General features: G+C 50.0%; 1 protein-coding gene across 18 annotated transcripts in view; it reads right to left on the bottom strand.

The window, feature by feature from the left end:
- FMNL3 (formin like 3) overlaps positions 1–20,310 on the bottom strand; it is a 51,631-nt gene that overhangs the window by 13,997 nt on the left and 17,324 nt on the right. For all 18 annotated transcript variants that reach the window (XR_014083743.1, XR_014083744.1, XR_014083746.1 and 15 more), the window contains exons 2-5: positions 6,263–6,346; positions 5,372–5,452; positions 5,023–5,099; positions 1,645–1,728 (exon numbers count right to left, since the gene is read on the bottom strand). Coding sequence is in view for 8 of the 18 variants with exons in the window: in XM_081596631.1 (XP_081452757.1) it covers positions 1,645–1,728; positions 5,023–5,099; positions 5,372–5,452; positions 6,263–6,346 (326 nt within the window). In the remaining 10 variants the exon portion in view is untranslated. The remainder of the gene's footprint in view (positions 1–1,644; positions 1,729–5,022; positions 5,100–5,371; positions 5,453–6,262; positions 6,347–20,310) is intronic.

Raw genomic sequence — 20,310 nt, 5'->3', positions numbered from 1 at the left:
CTTCAGGATCCTGACAGTCAGATGTTTGATGGGGCTTTCAAGTGGACCTCGGAGGAGTCTTCAGGTCAGGGAAATCACTTGCCAGTGCCCTCCCTCCATCGATAATAGTATTCCCCACTCCAACCCCACTCTGGGACATTCAGTGTACAAATAAGTGCCTTTACTCAAACTCTATTTGGCTTCACTCTTTTCCTCTCAACCCTTCCCAAAACACACACTCTTACCTACCCCCTACCTGCCCTGAGTCTTTCTTTTAAAAACACAGTCAAAGGTACTGCCATGGACACTACAATACTGAGGTTCCAGGGTATTTTGGTTTCAAGCAGCTGGAATTTGTTTGCTTTCCAAACAAGATAGGCTTATTTGGAAAAATGATCTACATCTTTTACTATAAAAGCTCTGAATTTTTTTTAAATCGCTTTGGCAAATATTTTTCATTTCTTTCTATAAAAAGAGTGAGTTTTTTTTTTTTAAGGGATAGAAGGATGATGAGGCTTGACTTCTGCAGGGTTGGGAAGGGGGAGTGGGTCACTCTTGGTTTTAACAGGATGACCTGGTAAAAATGACTAAGGCCAAACCCAGGAGAGGCAATAGTTCCGAACTCTTAAGGAGATGAGGCCAAAAACCTGCTGAGGAAGGAGAATGGCCCAGGGCAAGGACAGCAGCAAGAAAAGTGAAAGTCATGACTGGGGCAGAGTCCTCAGACTGAGGAGTTCCCCAGGATGAGGGACTTTCAGCACTAACACTGGGGAAAGTCACGGGTAAACTGGGATGATCGGTCACCCGAGGGCTCTGGTAAGTCTTGGGTACAGGTCTGCATGTGTTGGTCATGCTGTGAATGATCAACATAATCCCTCTTTCCATATATTTAGGTAATTACGGTAGGGAACACCACCTTAACAATAATTAACAAATAAAAAGTGGCTACCACAGTATAGCCTATGTTCCAAATACTACAAACTGCTTTACACACATTATCATCTAATGCTTACAGCAACCCTGGAACATGGATCCCCTCTTACATAAGAGGACCTCAACAATCTTTCCAGAGGTCACATAGATAGTAAAGGACTGAAGAGACCCATGTGGGGCTTTGCCTTGAAAGCCCTTGTTCCTTCCACTCTCCACCCCAGCCCACATTGCCTTTTCCTCTGTGCTAACTCACTTCCAGCTGCCTCCAAACCCCCACCTGCTTGAAAAAGGCTCTTGAATGCTTCATTTTCAGTCTGTCAAAGGTCATGCTCACTGCTCCTGGGGTGACATGGAGAAATGCTCTCACAGCTGGAGACCTAAAGTGGCTTTGTGAAGACCTAGCTCTCCCAAAGTAAATAAACCCTGTGGGGGCCTCTCTCCCAAAAGCCAGCACACCTCCTTGGGCAGCTCCCAGCATGGAGTCTGGGTCTTCTGGGTTAGGATCCTGAGCTGCCCTTCCACACCTTGCCTTCTGCTCTTCAAAACGCACCTTCTACTCCAGTCACCTGACATTCTTCGCTAACCTCAGACAGCCCCGCGGCCACCTGTCCACACCCACACTGCTGCCTGGGGTTCCCATTCCACCTTCACTACTGCCAGTTCCAGTCAAAGCAGAATGGGACCGTGTCCTTCCTCACTGGTCCCCCCGCCCTGGTCCCAGGTGGTACTCACATGACAGAACACTGGGCAAAGGATAGGTAATCCACCAACACGTCCAGGCCTTTGTTTTCATCATTCAGAAACTCCCGTACCCACCTGCAGATAAGGAAATATAGCGGAGGAGTCTGCTAATAAAGTGGGTTGAGGGGGAGGAGCAAAAGGTGCCTCTGTGAAACAACATCCCCTCTTGGATCCTCTGGAACTCAGAAATAGGCTGGGAGAATTCTGAAGATCAAAGCCTGTGGCTGACCCAGCCATGGTCATGTCACCGGGCTAGACCTCCCCTAGGCGGGGGAGCCAGAGATGGGGAGAGATGCAGGCCTTCCAACACCACATCAGCCAAACCAGCCTTCAGAAGCTCCCTCCTCAACAGCCAGGGCCCCCACTCCATCATTTTCTGGGTTCCTGGTGTCTAACACAAGGCTGGGCACACCTTCCTGATGCCACATTTGTGGGAGGAACTGAGGGTTACACAGAGCATTTACTGCAGTCCTTGGACAGAGCTGTGCCTGATGGAAGCTGGCAGGTCCCCAAATTGACTGGTGGCTCAGCAGGTAAAGAACTCGCCTGTAGTGCAGGAGACACAGGAGATGCAGGTTTGATCCCTGGGTCAGGAAGATCCCCTGGAGAAGGAAATGACAACCCACTCCAGTATTCTTGCCTGGAAAATCTCCAGGACAGAGGAGCCTGGCGGGCTACAGCCCATGGGGTCACAAAGAGTTGGACACAACTGAGCACCCCAACTCAATCGAAGTCTCAGTTAAAAGACACGCAGGGAGGGGCAAAGAGAGCTCTGGAAAAGAGGCATACCAGGCCAAAGGGCTCTCCACCAAGTTCAAGGAAAGGTATTTTGGGAAGCAGTGAACAGAGGGATATGTGGGATTTCTGTGCGTGGTCACGGGTGAGACTGGCAGAATAGGAGAAGGATGGGGGAACAGTCAGGAACTCAAGTACTCCAGAATGGCTCTGACCTCTAAGAGACTGAACCGGGGAGGCAGGAGGACAGATAACAGACCGGGGCACTTCTACCCTTCTGCCTTCAAGCCTTTTGAACTGAGAGATCCCTGGAAGCAAAGTCAGGAGCAAGTCCCAGGATTGTTACAGGACAGGTTCACTCCTATCCCTGTAGACACACAGGACCCCGAGAGAAAGGAAACTGTCCGGATGAAACCCTGACTCTCCTGTGCCCTCTTCACTCTGAGTGTCTGGGGGTCTTTCTAGGCCAGCTGCACCAAACAGCTCCCCAAAGCCGCATCTCCCCCACAGCTGGGACACCAGCGCCATGTTGGATGGCCACACCCGGGCTACAGAGAGAGGCCGGGCTGTAGCACCAGGCCCGGCAGAGATCTGGCAGCAAGCTCTGGCGGAGGAGGCTGACTGACACCGGAGCTGCCTGAAGTTAGCTTCCTCTCTGGGGGCCGACAGGCCTCCCGTTTCCTGTCTGTCTGCTCTCCAGCTCCCCGCCCCTTTCTCATTTCCTGTCTGAGTCTCCACTGCTATTTTCGGGATCTTGACACTTTGAGGAGATGTCAAAGGGCACTTCGGCAAGGCCGTGAAACCAACACAAACCAGGGGGAGGAGGAGCTGGGGTAGCTCCGGAGCCCCGCTTCCCAGCCTACGCCACTCCAGGCTCAAGTCTCCATCTTCCAAGGGCCTGGGGCGGATCAGGCTGCTTCAGAGGCAGGATCCCCCTCTTGCTACCTTGTCCTGGGCTCCCACCACCCTGGAGCTCCCACAGCCCTGCCTGACAGCCTGACACACTCTTCCTGCCCAGAAATCCAGGAAGCATCCTGGCCTTCCCACGTAACTCCACCAGGGGAGCACAGTTCAAATGACAGGAGCTCCTCAAATGCCAGACGCTGAGCTGCTCCTGGGAACCAAGGACCCGGTTGGGATCTCCAGCTTGTGTGCCAACTGCTGAGAGGCCTGGGCCTGGGAACCACGCTGCTCTGGTCTCAGGGCCTGGCCAATGGCCAGAGGGGACGGCAGCAGGTAGAGGAGGCAGGCTGGGGGTACTGTCCCACATGGCTCCACGGCCCTCTCCGGGGAAGAGCAGAGCCCCCTCCTCACACAGCAGGACTCAGTAAGGAGGGCGGGAGGGCCTGAGAGAGAAGGAAGCAGGGAGGGGTAAAGGCCCTTAGGATGAATGCAGGGCGGTGTTTGGAGCTGTCATCTATGTCGCTTGTGCTCTCACACGTGGGGTAGCTGATGGGGTGCTGCAGTTTTTCCTTCCTTGAGCTTCACCAAATAAAGGTGAAGGCTGAGTTACACATTTCCTAGCGGGTCAGTTCTCAAGTGTGTGGTTCATGGATGCGGTGTGAAAGCCAGCTCTGGCCACCAAGCACAGCGACTGCGCCAGGAACTGTCTCTTTCCTGTTCTCTCCCATGACTGCAGGAGGCAGCTGACTGCATACAGGTAGCCTGCACTAGAAGCCCAGGCAGGACGGGAGGGGAAGGCAGATGATGTCATTTGGCTCTTTCTACTCCTTCTCCTGGCGCTGGAACCTGCCCAGCAACCACCACCTCCACCCCAGGCTCGACTTCTCAGACTTCTCACTCCTGTGAGCTCTCAATGATCAGGCCAGATCTGTAGTCCTGCCTGCAGTTCTCTGTCACAGTGAGGTGTCCCTCATTGTCCTTTGTGTATGTATACACACATACACACACTCTCTCTCTCTCTCATCCTCTCTCTTGCTCTCACTTTCACTATATTTACCCTGACTGGTTACAGTTTTATGAATCCAAGACTGTAGCTCTTTCCCTGTATCTCACACATTAGCCCTGTGCCTGCTCAGCAGGTCCTGGTTCCCCACTCCTCTGGAAAAAAAAAAAAGACTCGTAGTTTCTAGGGACCCAGGCAATAGGTTGACAGGACCTGGGTCTGGGACTACAGAAGACGTTCAGCATCTGGTCCACCTGCTTTTTAGATCTTCCCTGATGTTTCAGGAAGCTGCTTCTGCTCATGAACTAAAATTGTCTTATAATCAAGCAAACAGTCTTCTGGGCACCAAACAGTCCACGAACCAGGTCTCAGCAACCCAATGCAATACATTCCCCCATTCCCAGACTTCTCTGGGCCTCTCTTGGCCCAGCCCCAGGCCACAGGCAGACTCCAGTCTCAGCTGCTGTGGGAATGTCTTCCACTCAAAGCCACAGACTGAGGACCCCAGGAGAGGCCCCAGGCTTGCCAGCAGCATCCAGTCAGCAGCTGGCAGAGCTGAGGGGGAGAAAAGCCAGAAAAGGAACAGTCTGGAGCCCTCTGGGGAACCAAAAGGCATTCGAGAGGCAGCTCTGGCCCACAGCAGGGAGATAAACAGGCAAACTCTCCTCGGTGGACACCGGGTCCTAAGCGGCCAGGTGGAAAGGCTCTGACGGTCGAGAGTGACTCACCCAATGTGGTTGGTCCGCAGTGAGATCTCCAGCTCTCTCAGTACTTTGGTTGACTCCTGCACTCTCCTCCTGAATTTCTGTGAATGTAGGATTCTCTGTCACTGATGGAGGCCCCCAAGTCAACTTTACAATAGAAGCAAAAGGGGCAGAAAAGGAAAGGAAAGGCACCCAAGAGGGCGGTGACAGTCCTTCCATCTGTTCCTAGCCAGCCACTCCCCTACAGCCCCAGAACACAAAGACCCAACTCCTGCTGCTCAGAACAGTCCTGACCCACGTCACAGGGTTTTCCGCTAAACCCCACAGGACTGCAAAGGACAGCAAGATGGGGCTACCCAGCTTCACACCTCACCTTCCGAGTTACGCTGGGGTCCAAGAAGCTCTGGAGTTTCTGGATGTACGTGTGGGGAGGATTCTTCACCTGGAATCGTTCCTGTGAGGGAAGCACATGTGTGCACACAGACACTGAAGCTTCTGAGAAGAGTGCTGAGGAAGCAGGGCACCCACAGTGTCTGATGTGAGGGGACTCCTTAAGCTGTCACTTGGCCCTTAACATCCCCCACCCATAAGTTCCCCTCCGTGACTTATCCTCAGGTACTTCTTTTCTGTTGCCATCTTCGCCTCCTTCGATGAGTACTCCCTGAGTCTTAAGTAATTTTCTATGTTAAAAATTAAGAGCCTGCTTGCAGCCAGGCTGTCTGAGTTCAAAAACTCACGAGTTGTCATCTTCAAATGTACGCAGGGGAAAAAGCAAGCCCACAGGTAGTGAGTTCTTGATTCTGAGCTAAGTGAAAATCTCTCTTTTCTCTTCTGGCTCTAAACACTTTCATGTAGAGAGAGTTTCCAATCCTCACATTCTGAGATTTAGAAACAGAAGACTAGAGGACCGGGGCTTCTCTTCCTAGAGGCCTGTAAATAATGGGGAAAAGGCTGCTATTCGCCAGGTCTAGAGCAGAGTGAAAGAAAAATGGCACTTTGGATTCCTCAGCCAGGCACAGCCCTTACCCTGGTTGGAAAGGCAGAAACAGGCTCTGCTGGGGAAACCACCAAACACCTCACAGCTCAACAAACCTCACTGGGAAGAAATCAAGACAGTGTTTTGTGGGAGCTAGAGGGGAACCTGGCCTACCAGCCTGTATCTGTTAGGAAAGTGCTTTTAGAAGAGGAAATAAGCATGGGCTGAGGCCAATGCCCAAGGCCCTGCCGCCGTGCCCAGCCTCACTTCCGGTCCCAAACCCTGTACCTGGTCACAGATGAGGTCCCACTTCTTCTCGTTGTCGTACTGCCGCAGGAGCCGCGCCTTGTCGGGAGGCAGGTTCATGGAGCTCTGAGGAGAGAACCTGAGTCAACAGGGCTGACAGGCTTCCCTCACGCGTGAACCCTCAGGTTTCACCCTGACATTCCATGGCTGAATAGGAAGGCTCAGAGGGGCACGACCATCTTCCTGTTTCCCCTTCATGTTTGGTTCAGTTTGGTTGAGCAGCGTTTTCCAAACCACAGGTTGTGGAATCAGTGTAGTCACTCAAGAGTAACTTTATTTTGAATGAGAATGGACAGATTAAAATAGAACAAGAATTTAAGATATGAGAATTGATTGCAATTAGGAAGTATAAATAATGTTTCACAAAGTTTTTGTTTCATGAACCAAACACACACAATGTAAGATGTGTTTCTTAACATGGGACAGGTCAAAAAAGTTTGAAAGTCACCAGTCTAAAGTGACAACATCAATCAATTTTCCCCCGCAGCCTAAGAGCTGGGCAGGCTTCCTGTACCACACACACCCATGGGTGAATCCTGAGCCACCCATACATAGCCTGTGCAGATGCTACAACTCTAACCCTTTCCTTCACATCCAGGACACCAGGGAACGAGTAGAACATCAACATGAAGATAACTGCTCAAGTTTTTAAAGAAATAGTTTACAAGATTTCAGTACTTTAATCATTAGTGCTGATTACTTATGACACAGCTCCCAGTTATTTAAGACACAGTGAAGTGTCCCAACCCCTCACTGAGACACTCTAACTGAGATTACAGGACAGACCAGGAGTCATTTTATTTTGTTCACTACCATTTGCTGAATGAATACATGAATACAAGTGTAAGTGAATAAAAGCCAAGGCATCCAGGGCCAAGCCCCACCCAGACCAGCAGCCCTACTGTCCCCTCCTTACCCCTCCCCTCCCGCTCCAGTCCAGCCAAGCCCCTCCTCTAACCAATCTAGCTGCCTTGGCTGCAGGTCACAGTAAGGCCTTCCTCTCATCTCCCTCTCCCTTACCTACTGCTCCAAGCTCAGCTCTAACTTCCAGGTAAACAAAACGTGATCACCTAGTTTATCTCTGTCGGGTCCTTGACATCCTTGTCCCTGGGGACACAAATTGTATGTGCCTGGGATCCTGAGGAGTCATACCGGCTCTGAGTTATTCCAAAAACAGCAAGAGTATCCTGAGAGTAGGCTCTCTGTTTTCCAAGAAACTGAAAGAAAATCCTTAAACATCATTTATTTCTGTTACATGTATCTATTTATTAGGTATTTATTTACATACATGCTATTAAGTCAGTTGTATGCTCATCTAAGGGCTTTCCAAGTGGTGCTAGTGGTAAAGAACCCGCCTGCCAATTCAGGAGACATAAAAGATGTGGGTTTGATCCCTGGATCAGGAAGATCCCCTGGAGGAGGGCATGGCAATCCACTCCAGTATTCTGGCCTGGAGAATCTCATGGACAGAGGAGCCTGCTGGGCTATGGTCCATACGGTCACAAAGAGTTGGACAAGGCTGAAGCGACATAACACTAACACACACACACACACACACTCATCTAAAGGACTGACTGTATCATTATTCATATGATCTCCAACCCCTAATAACGTCTAACCCTATGACAGGCACTAAGTGGAGAGTAAGTTGATGGTAAACCTATGGTTAAGAGGTCCCGGTTGTGGGGCTTTCCTGGTGGCTCAGAGATAGAGAATCCACCTACCAATGTAGGAGACACAGGTTAACAATCCCTGATCCGGGAAGATCCCATATGCTATGGAGCAACCAAGCCCGTGCACCACAACTACTGAACCTGTGCTCCAGAGCCTGGGGGCTGAGCTGCAACTACTGAAGACTGTGTGCCCTGGAGCCTGTGTTTTGCAACAAGAGAAGACACTACAATGAGAAGCCTGTGCCCTGAAACAAGAGAGTAGCCCCTGCTCGGTGCAACTAGAGAAAAGCCCAAGCAGCAACAAACATCCAACACAGCCAAAGATAAATAAATTAAAAAAAAAAAACAGGTTCCGGTTCTGAGCTCTGGGCCAAGCTTCTGGCTGGAAACAGGGTCATTATGGCTCGAGAAAGGAAGTGGAGCTTGGATTTCTGTTCAGTGTTTAGAAATGGAAGAATTTAGAAACCCCGAAGAGAAGAAAAGAAGGGGAAGGAACCACCACGTCACCCCTCTCCCCATGGTTGCTCCCGCCCTATGAATCTGCCTGAGCTTCTGCAGGGAAGAAGGGCTAACTGAATCCGCCCCACTGCTGATGCAGCAGACCTGGCCGGACAGGCAAATACAACCCCAAGTGTTCTCTCTGGGACCACCCTGCCAAGGGCCGATCTCAGCGTGTCTGTGTGGCCAGCAGGACAGGAGCAAGAGGCCACCACAGAACAGGGACACAAAGACCAAAGGTGGCCTGGAGCAAGTTCTCCCACCTAAGCAGGGCCAGGCTGCAGCCCGCAGAGCCCGTGAGACCAGGCCTGGTTCTGGCTCTGCGCACGGCCTGAGGTGGCTTCACTGTCCTCTGCCCCTCTCTCCCATGTCTGTGCCATGAAGACACAAAACAGTAGTCTCCCCTGGAAGCACGCGACTCGGGAGGGGTGGGGGAGCTCGTTGCGGCTGTGGCAGACATCACATCCCGTCTACACCAACTTCCTCCCTCAGCCGCCCGCTGGCAGCTGCTGGGGCCTCACACTTCCCCACCAGGTGAACCGCTGAGAAAACGTCTGGTCCCCCGGGGCTTCAAAGACGAAGCAGGGTCACCACCTCTGGGAACCCCAGCCTAAGAGCATGGAAGAGGAACCTCGGGGAACTGGCCAGACTTTAGATGCCCAGGAGAGAGGGGTGCCAGCAAATGGAAACCGGGGGCAGGAGCAAGAAGCACTCTGACCACAGGCCCACGTCCTCCGGTCTAGAGCTCTGGGTGACACTTCTGAGCAGTGAGGGTAGTTTTCTCTCCTTTGTGACTGAAGTGTGATGGGGAAGGAAGTGGGTGGGGGAATTCCCCAGCCTCCAGCACACACAAGCAGTCAGTTATGGACTGTGGGGGGGTGGGAGCCACCCATCACGGGCAGGGCCAGGGTTTGGCAGTTCTCTCCCTGTCAGGCCATGGCATCAGGGCCCCTGCCTCCAGCAGATACTGTGTGTGAGGCCAGCAGGGCTCAATGTCCTGAGGAAGGGCAGCTTCCTGAGTTCCGAGGACAGCCAGGGAGCAAACCTGCCAACCTTCCTTCCGGTTTCAGTCAGAGGTTGTTTCCTTGACATTTTCCTGCTGTGGCTCCGAGACCACAGGCTCTCTTGAGGCAGAAGCCGGGCTGAGTTCTCGCTAACTCCTCTCAGAGACCCTCGCTGAAGAGAAAGGAGACTCAGCTGTTTTGGAGCAGAGGACACTGGATGTGGAACCAGCGAGCTCCAGATCCACTTCAAGCTCTTCAGAGTCATAGAACCTCAGAAAGCTCATTCATAAAACGGAGATAATCTCGCCACTTCACAGGGTTTTATGAGGCTTAAATGATAAATACTTTAGGTCTGTGTGAGTCTGGAACACTGTGGGTGTTCAACACACTTCCCTTCCCGCTCCTCCTAGAAACCCTGAGCGATGCTCTGACATCCCAAGGACCTGCCCTCTTGCTCCTGGGTTGTCCTCTATTCCTGCCTCTATCCCTCCTCCTTCAGCCCTGCTTCTCAACACTTTGGGGACAGAGCAACCCCTCACCCCTGCTTTGATCCTTTGCTGCTAAGACTAGGAGGCAGTAAAACATCACTGTCCTTGGGGAGGGAGAGGGAGACTCCAGGGAGACAGAAGAAGAGGAAGTCGGACTCAAAGCAACTCTGGGACTGATTCCTAAATCAGAGGGAACCAGCCAGAAGTCTAATAATAAAAACCTATAACAGGAAGAAGCAGAAAGCGGTGGATCTGATGCTTCTCCAGTAAGGCGGCTCTGGTTTACAGCCAGTTTGAGACCAGGCTGAGCGCCCTGTTCAGGGGCCAACCCCTTCCTGGGTTATGTGGGAGCAAGGGCCCAGTCCCCCCAGTGAGGCTTCCTTACTCCCCACACGACCCTGTTAGCCCCAGAGAAGCAGAAGAGCAGAGAGCTGGCTGTGGTCATAGAGGTTCCTTTCCCTTTCCTGCTCTGCACCCCCAGCCGGTTAGCCCCTCCTTGTTTCCTTCCCACCACAAGGGAAGGGAAATGCCGGTGGGGCTGGAGTTTCCTTCAAAGCTGTGGGTCCTGTGCTGGGACTCACCCCTCCTCCGCCAGTCTCCTTGGGCCAGGCCTGGGGAAAACCCAACAAACAGAGATAGCAACCACCCAAAATTCCCAGCTGCCTCTACTGGTCCCAGTCAGTCATGATAAATTTCAGGATCAGAGGCTAAAATGGCATAGCTTCTCTGAGGAGAGAGACAGAGAGAGAGATGGCTGAAATGTTCCTGCAAAGGGGATTCTGGAGACTTAAGGGAAGGCAGGCAGGGGCTGTTCACTTTGAGCAAATATAGAATGTGAGTTGGTGGTTTTCTTAATGTTTTCACTCTCAGAACCACCACCCCACTGAGGCCCTTATGGCTGGCCACTTCTCCCTGGAGTGGTAGCTGCAGTCGCCACGCTCAGCCCACGGGGCAGGGAGCCCTGGGAAGCTGAGTCTAGAACCTCCCCAGAGGTGAAGTGAGGCACTGTCCCAGGCACCACATGCTATTGAGCCCTGGCCACTGGTCACAGCTGCCAGTGAGTCCTCTCGGGCATCTGCAGATCAGCCCATTATGCAGATGGCAGAGGAGAAGGTGGTGAAGAGGTACGAGGTGTGGGAGGCCAGGAGACTGCTGGAGGAGCAGCTGGAGTACCATATTCCCACCAGGAGCCCCTCACAAACCAACATCTCTGCCCCCAAGTCAATGGAGAAGCAGGCAACACTGGGCACAAAGGCCCACGCCCAGCCGCCAAATGGACATAGGGTTAGGAGTGGCCAGGCCTCCCCTCCACATGTCTCTCCTGGTGGGCAGCAGGGGCAGCTGTGGCCAGCTGGGCACTGCTCCCAAAGGGCAGGAGCCCATGGAGGTGGGAGGCACCATTCCTGCTACCCTGGCCCCCTCAGCGGCCATAGCCAGCCCTGCCGCGGTAGCAGCTCCCAGACAATGAGAGTTATTTTCAGCCAGCGCTCTAACACAAGCCAGCTGGCCAGTGTGCAGGGCGGGAGGCCTCCTCCACCCGGCCCGCCCAGACAGCAGGCCCAGCCCGGTGCTTACGCTGCCGCCGCCTCTGCGTCACTGTTTGTTTATCTCACTGTTTCAGCATAGCTCCTCCCAACTGCCCCCCAAAACTACAATACTGACAAAAGGAAATCAAAAAAATCAGAGTGTTTGAGCAAAGGTCCAAGAGCTAAAATTAAGAAGGTCCAGACATGGGAAGCACAGCTTCCCCAGCCCCGTGACCGGTGGGTGTAGCGCAGGGAGGAAGTGGGCCGGGTCGGCAGCCAGGTCTCAATGCAGCCCCCGCAGACAGGCCGAGCCAGGCTCTGCGGCCAACCTAGGAGACGAAGCTCAGGATGGCTATCCTTGCCTTCCTCCCTCCCATCCTTGTTTTCAGAGCTCAGGTTTGGAGAAGATAACATGAGACAGACAGAGCCTGGAATGAGCCCGAGTCAACTGGGAAAGGCTCGGGGAGAAGAAGTGTCCTGCGGCAGAAAGGAAATCACAAGAACAGTTCATGACACTTGGCTGGAGGAAGAGGGAGCGCTGCCCATGATGGAGTGGGGTGAACACTTGAAGAATAGGAAGGAGCGGACTGGGAGCAGTCATCTCCCTGGATGCGAGGCCTGGAGCCCTGGTGCCGCCAAATCCCACAGCCTCAACAAAGCAGCTCCCCTGCCGCCTCCCCTCCCTCCATTTGCAGCCCCATGCACAGGGGCTCATGGGTGTGACGCAGCGCTCACCACACACACAGTTTCCTCAAGGCCTGAGCTGCCCGACTAGACTTGTGGGAAATTTACCATGGTACCTTATGACAAAAGACATCGGAAAAGTGAGTGCTCCTTGACTTCAGCATCTGTAGCGGCTTAGGTCTGACTTTCTGGTTTTGTTTCCCCTATCACTTTGGGGACAAGCTGCCAGAGAAAAGCCAGCTTTCAGAGCCCTGTCTGAAGAACGTGCTTCTGTGGTCACTGATGACTCTATAACCAGAAATGACTTGCTGAGCAGTTACGGGCCAAGTCCCTGAGCAGCCTGGAGGAAAAAGAGATGGATTTGCCAGATGTCTCAGGCTGAGCTCTGCAACTCACACCAGGGAAGTCGGGTAAAGGCAAGGTCCTGGAAGGCCGGTGTCAATCAAACGAAGAGGTGGCTTTATCCAAATACAACTATACCCCCAAGGCCTCCTCCTCAACGTGGTTGACTCCCGCCTTGGATCCTGAACTGGCGCTGGAAGTCAGTCAGGTCCCCAGCGCCAGCAAAGCCCCCTAGCTCTACTCTCTGCCATGCTGTAGGCCTTACACCTGACATCAGGTAACCCGGGCAGGTAACCTGGCCCTGGCTAAGGACACCTTCTTGGCTTACTCAGTCAAGAAGCATACAATCTCGGATAGAAGAACTCTTGTTAGCTACGGGCCCCAAGCCCCAGCTTAAAAACACCACTGCCACAGCAACTTGATCTGTCTGCTGGCTCCTCAGCCCCTCCTCGCGGTTAGCCAGACCCACACACTCCCCAGTTACGCAGAATGGAAACTATTCTGCTGGGGGCAGCTGGCTTTTCCAAAGCCAAGGAGTCTTGGGGCAGACTCACATTGTCCCTGTAGCCAACCAAGGTTGACCCTTCTCTTCACCATATTCTGCCTTCCCACAGGGGGAGCCCTTAGGCAGTGCTACCTCAGAGAGGACATAACATTTCTGGGGTTACACCCCACAAAAGACATTTTCCTCTCTCTCCTCGGACCACAGGCCATCATTCACTAGGACCCAAGTGTGCCTCTCCCAGGATCTCTCATCCGTACCTTTTCTTCCCTGCCCATGGCCACCACCAGATGGGCCCTTGTGCACTCCCGACCTTCTGGGATAAACTTCTAGCTGGCATCCCGACTTCCAGCCTGCATGTGGATGGAATTTCCAAACTTCCTAGCACGTAAGATAAATCATGCTTCTTTTCAGTTCAGAAATCTCTGACTCCTTACCATTTACATAAGAAAACCTAAACTCCTTGGCTGACTGTTCTCAGCATCTTAAATAAGAAAGAGCTTCAGAGCTAAGATATTTTCCAGGGTGGCCCCAGCATCTCTGACTAGCTCATTGTCTCCTGGGTTCTCTTGGAGCAGCTACTCTAGTCATAGGATTCACTTGTAACTCATGTTTCCCCAATCTTCTGCATCCCTACCTATTACTACTGGACTCAAAATCCAACTCTGTGACTACCCAACATAGCTCGGTCCCTCTTCTGAGCTCCAAAGCATAATTATATGTGAAGAATGATAAGGCAGAGACCTGCTTGTTATCCCCAACCTCTTCTCATCTTCCTTATTAATGAACCTCCAATGCTTAGCTGAGCACTTAGCAACCCAGAATTAATACATTTCTATAAACAACAAGGTCCTACTGTATAGCACAGGGAACTAAATTCAATATCCTGGGATAAACCATAGTGGAAAAGAATATAAAAAAGAATGTATATATGTGTATAACTGAGTCACTCTGCTGTACAGCAGAAATTAACACGTTGCAAATCAACTATACTTCAGTAAACAAAATTTTTTTAAATACAAAGAATTAATATATTTCTCATCTTTCCTAGCATTCAGATGTGGCTACGTTATCATGTAGGATGTGAACAGAAGTAGTGTGTATAACTTCTGAGAAGTATCATTATAGGGAGGGAGTATACCTTTTTTTCTCCTTTCTGCTTCCAGCTGGCTGGAATGCAGAGACAATAACTGGAACTTCAGCAGCTATTCTGGAAAATGAGGTGACCTTAGAAATGAAATCCAGATGAGTGAAGCAAAGAGAAAGAAAATACCTGGTCACTGATACTGTGGATCTCAACACAAATTGAATGAGGTCATATAGTGCATTTTCAGGTGTGTTTCCTTTATTTCAATTAGAATACAACTACGGAGAGTAGGGGTCATGCCTCCTCCGTCTTTGAATCATGTGCAGGTGCTTAATAAATAACTGATTGATCCTGCTACTACCTCATCCATCACCAAGTCCTTTGTTCAGTCCCTGGTTATTTTTGGAGGGGATTATCCAACTTCTCACAATTGTCCTTGCTATTTCTGGTCTTATAATCTGCCTTACGTGCTACAGCCCAAATCACTTTCCTGATATGTTGCTTCTCCCGCAGCAAATTCCCACCCACTCACTGAGTTTCAACTCTGTCTTTCAGTTCGTGTTATAGGTCTAAGACACTCCCCTGACTCATCGTCTAACCAGACTCATCTTAAAGTCCGCTAGACCACAAGCTCCTGAGCACAGGCATCATCATCACCAGTTTGTTGATCACTGCAGTAGGTCCTCAATAAAGATTGAGCAAATTGAAGTTCCCCATACATATACTCTTCATCTGCTCCCTAAGATTTCTCCTCCATCATCCTCAGAGTTCATCTCCTTCCCAGTCACCAGCCATGCCCCTCATTCAATTCACAACGGGAGAAATCCCACCTTCTCTAGCAAATCTGTCGTTAAGTAAGAGTGGGAAGGTTTACACTCTCTCCTAAAAGTGTCTCTACACATTTCCTAATGCTTTTAGCATGTGTTCATGGAGTTGTGACGTACAGCTAATGTCTCTTCACTTTTTCTGGGGCGTTCAATAAGTATCACAAATCTCAAAGAGTGGCTAAAGCACAGAATGAGGAGCCACACTGCCCTAAGTATGAATCTTGGTTCCACCACTTACTAGTGTGGCCTTGGGAGGGTTACTTAATTTCTATGAGCCTCAGTTTCCTCATCTGTAAAATGGAGGTACAAATAGTACCTACTTCTTAAGGTTGCTATGACAATTAAATAAGTTAATATATATAAAGCATTTAAATCAGAACTAGGCAATAAATGTTACACATAAAGCGAGCTGTGTTCTTCTTGGTTTTTTGTTTGCTTGTTTTTGGTTTGGATTTCTTATTCAACAATTAGCAGAAAATAACTATATGCCAGTCACTAAGCTAGGAGCTGGAGATATAAAAATAAATAAGGTAGGATCCCTACATTCAGAAAGTTTATATCCAGAGGGCAAGGTAGACCAGCAAGCCAGGGATGAGCGCACACAGCACTGCTGTCAAACAGCAGTATATGGTACTATGGGATCCCAGGGAGGCAACAGAACAGAGGAGTCAAGTAAGGCTTCCTGGAAGAAATGCTATAGGATTTACTCTTAAAACATCAAGCAGGAGGAAGTTAGGCAAAAGCAATGAAGCAGGGCAAGATGGTGATATTCTAGGCAAGGACATGCATTTGCAAGTACACAGAAGTACCAAACACCAAAAAAAGTTCAGGAGTCTCCAAGTGATCAGCAATAATGGAATAAAAGCATATTTGAGGAAATTACAGCAGGCAGGGAATGGCCAGATGACACAAGGTCCTAGGAACTAAGGTAAATCAGTGGGCATGATTAGGATACTAATGACACTACTATTAAAATGAAAAACGGAATAATGACAAAAGCTAATAACATTTATTGACAAAACTGAGATAGGAACTCTATATAAATTATCTCATTTAATTCTCACAACTAGCCTATGGAGTTAGGACCAAAATCATTCCTATTTTACAAGTGAGGAAACAAAGGCTTGGAAAGGCAGGCCAAGGAACTTGCCCAAGGTCACACAGCTAGTACGTGATAGAGTTGGGGTTTGAACCTAGGTCTGACCCTGACTTTGTATTCTCACACAATGCCTCCTCTGAGACAACCAATTGTTTTAGCCTTTTTCTGAACCTTTTCAGATTGTATGTATCCTTCAGGATTAATACGATCAAGGTGCCTCATGAAGCCCCCTTCAAGCAACCCAGACCTCTGCACACTCCGTTCCTTGAACTTCTACAGGGCTACTGTCCTTGCTTCCCATCCAAGATTACACTCCATCATTCCTTTAGTGTCTTCTAGGCACCATACACTGTGCCAACTGGAAGTCTTGTTTTGTCTGGCAATAACTCTTATATTTTTACCAAAAAAATGAAAAATTATGGCTTATAAATATCTACTTTGGGATGAGCATTATGCTAGATCTTTTAATTGTAAGATTTCATGAAAAAAATGATTTTATTCCCATATTATTACTCACCTTTCACATTCCATATTATTTCTTGAACTAGACTGTAAGCTTCCTGAGGGCATGGACTTTTCCTTGATCTCACGTGTTCCTAGACAATCTGACATACAGAAGAAGCCTAATAGGTGTTGTGAGTTGCCCATGTGGCCAGCTGGGGACAGCACTCCACCCCACCCAGTACACCACTGGGTCTGGATTTCCAGGAGTCTCATTATAAATCCAGGAGCTTATCATCGAGTCATAAAACCTAATGAATCCCTTCCTACATCCAGACTACACGTGGGAGAGGCATGACTCCTGCTTCATGGAAGGACAAACTGAGGCCCAGCACCAGTCATATCAGCTGGGGAGAGGCACTACAAGTCTTTTATATTTCCTGGCTTTTCCAATTGCTCTCAGATGGGGGTCCATCTCAGTGCCTCGGAGCACCTCACCTCTTTGGGGAGGAAACATAAAGACCCCAGCCTGCTCTTGATCCACAACCCACCTTCCCAACATTGTCCCTCCCTCATACTCGTTAGGGAGAAGGAAATGGCAACCCACTCCAGTATTCTTGCCTGGAGAATCCTGTGGACAGAGGAGCCTGGTGGGCTGCCGTCCATGGGGTCGCACAGAGTCAGACACGACTGAAGCGACTTAGCATGCATACATGCACTGGAGAAGGAAATGGCAACCCATTCCAGTATTCTTGCCTGGAGAATCCCAGGGACAGAAGAGCCTGGTGGGCTGTCGTCTGTGGGGTCACACAGAGTCAGACACGACTGACGTGACTTAGCAGCAGCAGCAACATACTTGCTAAGGCCAGAGCTTGACACAGGGGTCATGACTGCCCACACCCCAAACCCATCTTTGAGTGCCCAGCTTTTTTGTATCTCATTTGATCGTCCAGCCAGAAAAAAAAAAAAACACCTGTTTAGAGGCAGGCTCATAAGAGTTCCCACCCCTTGACCCAGAGAGCCTCTGAATCTTGTCTGCTTCTCTCAATGTCTGGCATCCTAGGTGTCATAATCACTCAGGGCCACGAAGGGGGAGGAAAACATTACTGAGCGTCTCTTACATGCCAGGCACTCTTCTCACTGCTCTCAGTAACCGGTGGAGGTTAAGTGGTGTTATGCCTGTTTAACTGGTGAGAGAATTAAGAATCGGAGACCAACTGGTTCGAAGTCATACCGAATGAGGCAGAACCGAGATTCAAACCCAGATATGCGGCCTCCAACAGAACTTTTGACAGGACATGCCTTTTTCTGCTATATCTTGCCATCTCCTTTCAAAGAAATCAAATCTCCATTTCTAACTTGGAAAGGCCCACCTGGATTTGTCTGACTGACTTTGGTTGATCATTAAACAGTGCTTCCCTGTCCAGCAAGACTGGGTAAAACTAGCTGAACGAGGTATGTGTGCTAGACACCTGAAGTTCAAGGCTTCTGTCTCACAGGAAGAAGGATACCATGCAGAGCAGAAAGCCAAGGGAACTCCCTCTTGGATACCACCAGTGACAATTCCTTCATATCTGAATGACATTTTAAACATTCAGAGCCATCTATAAATAACGGCATGGGCTTTTTGAACAGGGAGGACCTAGATTTCAGTCCTGGTACTTTTCATGAGACAGTGGGAAGGTTACTAGACTTCTTTGAACCTCAGTTTCTTCATCCATAAAATGTGAATCACAATCTCTACCTCCTACAAGAATTCAGTGAAGGGATGAATGAACAAAAAGTATTTTGCATGTGGCCTGGCCCAGGAGAAGGGCTCTATAAATGGCAACTGGGATGAGCTACTCTAGCAGTCGCAGGTGATTCAAAGACAGCTTCTAAGCCCATACATAAAATATAATTTCACAGTACTTTAAAATACATAAAAGACAGAGTCTATACATGCAGTTGAACAGTTTAGGTAAATATATTTACTTATATGTTTACTAATTTTCTAGGTTAGAGCAGTTGCACATATACCCCTTTGAAAGATAAGACTGAAAATATCAATGGCCACCCAGGGGATTCACAGGAAAGCTGGGACCAGAGTTTGGGGAGAAAGAATTGAGTCACTGACTGACTAAGGTGCTCTGCTGAGTGATCTTTTGAATGAGATTTTGTAAAGAAAGTCGTTTTTAGCGTTCCACCTTATCTCAAGTCCCTCGTTTCCCCGTTGTCTCCTGACTTCCTCAGGTTAAACCTGCGGTCTGCAAAGCTGAGGTTTGATTAACCACAAATCTCCGTTTTCGGTCCCCTCAGCTAACTACTTTTCTCCACAACTCTGTTTTTCCCCTTGTGACCTGCAGAAGCCCCTGGAGTTGTCCCTCCCAGACACACAAAAGGGCTGTGCTGTCTACAGGAATATAGAGAGAGGCATGAGAATATTTAAGCCCCAAATTTTATTTGACCAATAGACACTGTGCATGCTGAGTTGCTTCAGTCGTGTCCAACTCTGCGACCCCATGGACCGTAGCCTGCCAGGCTCCTCTCTCCGTGGGATTCTCCAGGCAAGAATATTGGAGAGGGTTGCCATACCCTCCTCCAGGGGATCTTCCCAACTCAGGAATCATACCCGCAACCCACATGTCTTATGTCTCCTGCATTGGCAGAAGGGTTCTTTACCACTAGCACCACCTGGGAAGACACCAATGACTCTCTCAAATATACATTTCTATCTCAAGCTAGAAATCTGAGTGCCATCCTGAATTCCTCCTTTTGCCCTTATCTCCACCTTTCAAATATCAAATTTGATCCATCGAGCTCCCTAAATTTAATCTTTTGAGTCTCTACCACACAAACCAGCCCTGGTTAGGGCTGCCACCAGCATCACCACACTGCCAGGCATCCACTTGGCTGTCCAACTCCAACTGATTCCCCTCCCACGGCTGCCACACTGACACCTCAAAATCTGATCACGCCACCCTCCTACCAAAAAGCATGACGTGTGGTTCATCCGCTGTGCTGTACTTAGTCGCTCAGTTGTGACCGACTCTTTGCAACCCCATGGACTGTAGCCCGCCATGCTCCTCTGTCCAAAGGATTCTCCTGGCAAGAGTACCAGAGTGGGTTGCCATGTCCTCCTCCAGAGGATCTTCCCAACCCAGGGATCGAACCCAAGTCTCCTGCATTGCAGGCAGATCCTTTACTGTCTGAGACAACAGGGAAGCCCATCCACAGAGCAGTCAAAGCCCTCTCACCACTGTCTGCCTTACACCTTATACTTCAAAAGCCCCGAGTAGCTCCGGAAGGATTCTCTGAGCACATTACGCTCTGTCTCGCTCAGATGCTGCCCCTCTACCTGGAATGCTTTCTCCTCCACACTTCTCTCCAGCTCCTAATTATCCTTTTAGCCAGCAGAGATTTCCTCCTACAGGCAGCATTCCCCAAGCCCTGCTCTGTGCTGCCTAGATGCTCCTGCCTTTCTACACCATCGCACTTCCCAAGCTGAAGACTGCAATTAGACGTTAATGTGTTTGTCCTCCCCTTCAGACTGAACTCCTGGGGGCAGACACTGGCTCAGTCATCTTTATTTCTCTGGCACTTAACACAATCCTAAGTGCTTAGTAAGTGCTTGCTGAGTGAATGAACACCGGGCTGCACTCAGGAGGCTCTGAGCACTGGTATAGCATTCCTCTCCCCTCTTTGTCTCCAGGCGAGGAGGATGACACCTTCCCCATTCTCAGTTCGCAGCCTCAGAAGCCCTCCAGAGTACTGAGTGACTCTTCACCTAGCCGTGGTGGGATAAGGCCAGAGTAGCCTCTCTGCCCTCTTGCCTCTGAGACAATCAGAAGCAGCCGGCAGTGCTTTTATAACACTGTGA

Source organism: Giraffa tippelskirchi, chromosome 4 (genome assembly GCF_054371585.1).
Source record: "Giraffa tippelskirchi isolate mGirTip1 chromosome 4, T2T-mGirTip1v1.2.pri, whole genome shotgun sequence".
Lineage (NCBI taxonomy): Eukaryota > Metazoa > Chordata > Mammalia > Artiodactyla > Giraffidae > Giraffa > Giraffa tippelskirchi.
This window is presented reverse-complemented; position numbering and strand designations above follow the sequence as displayed.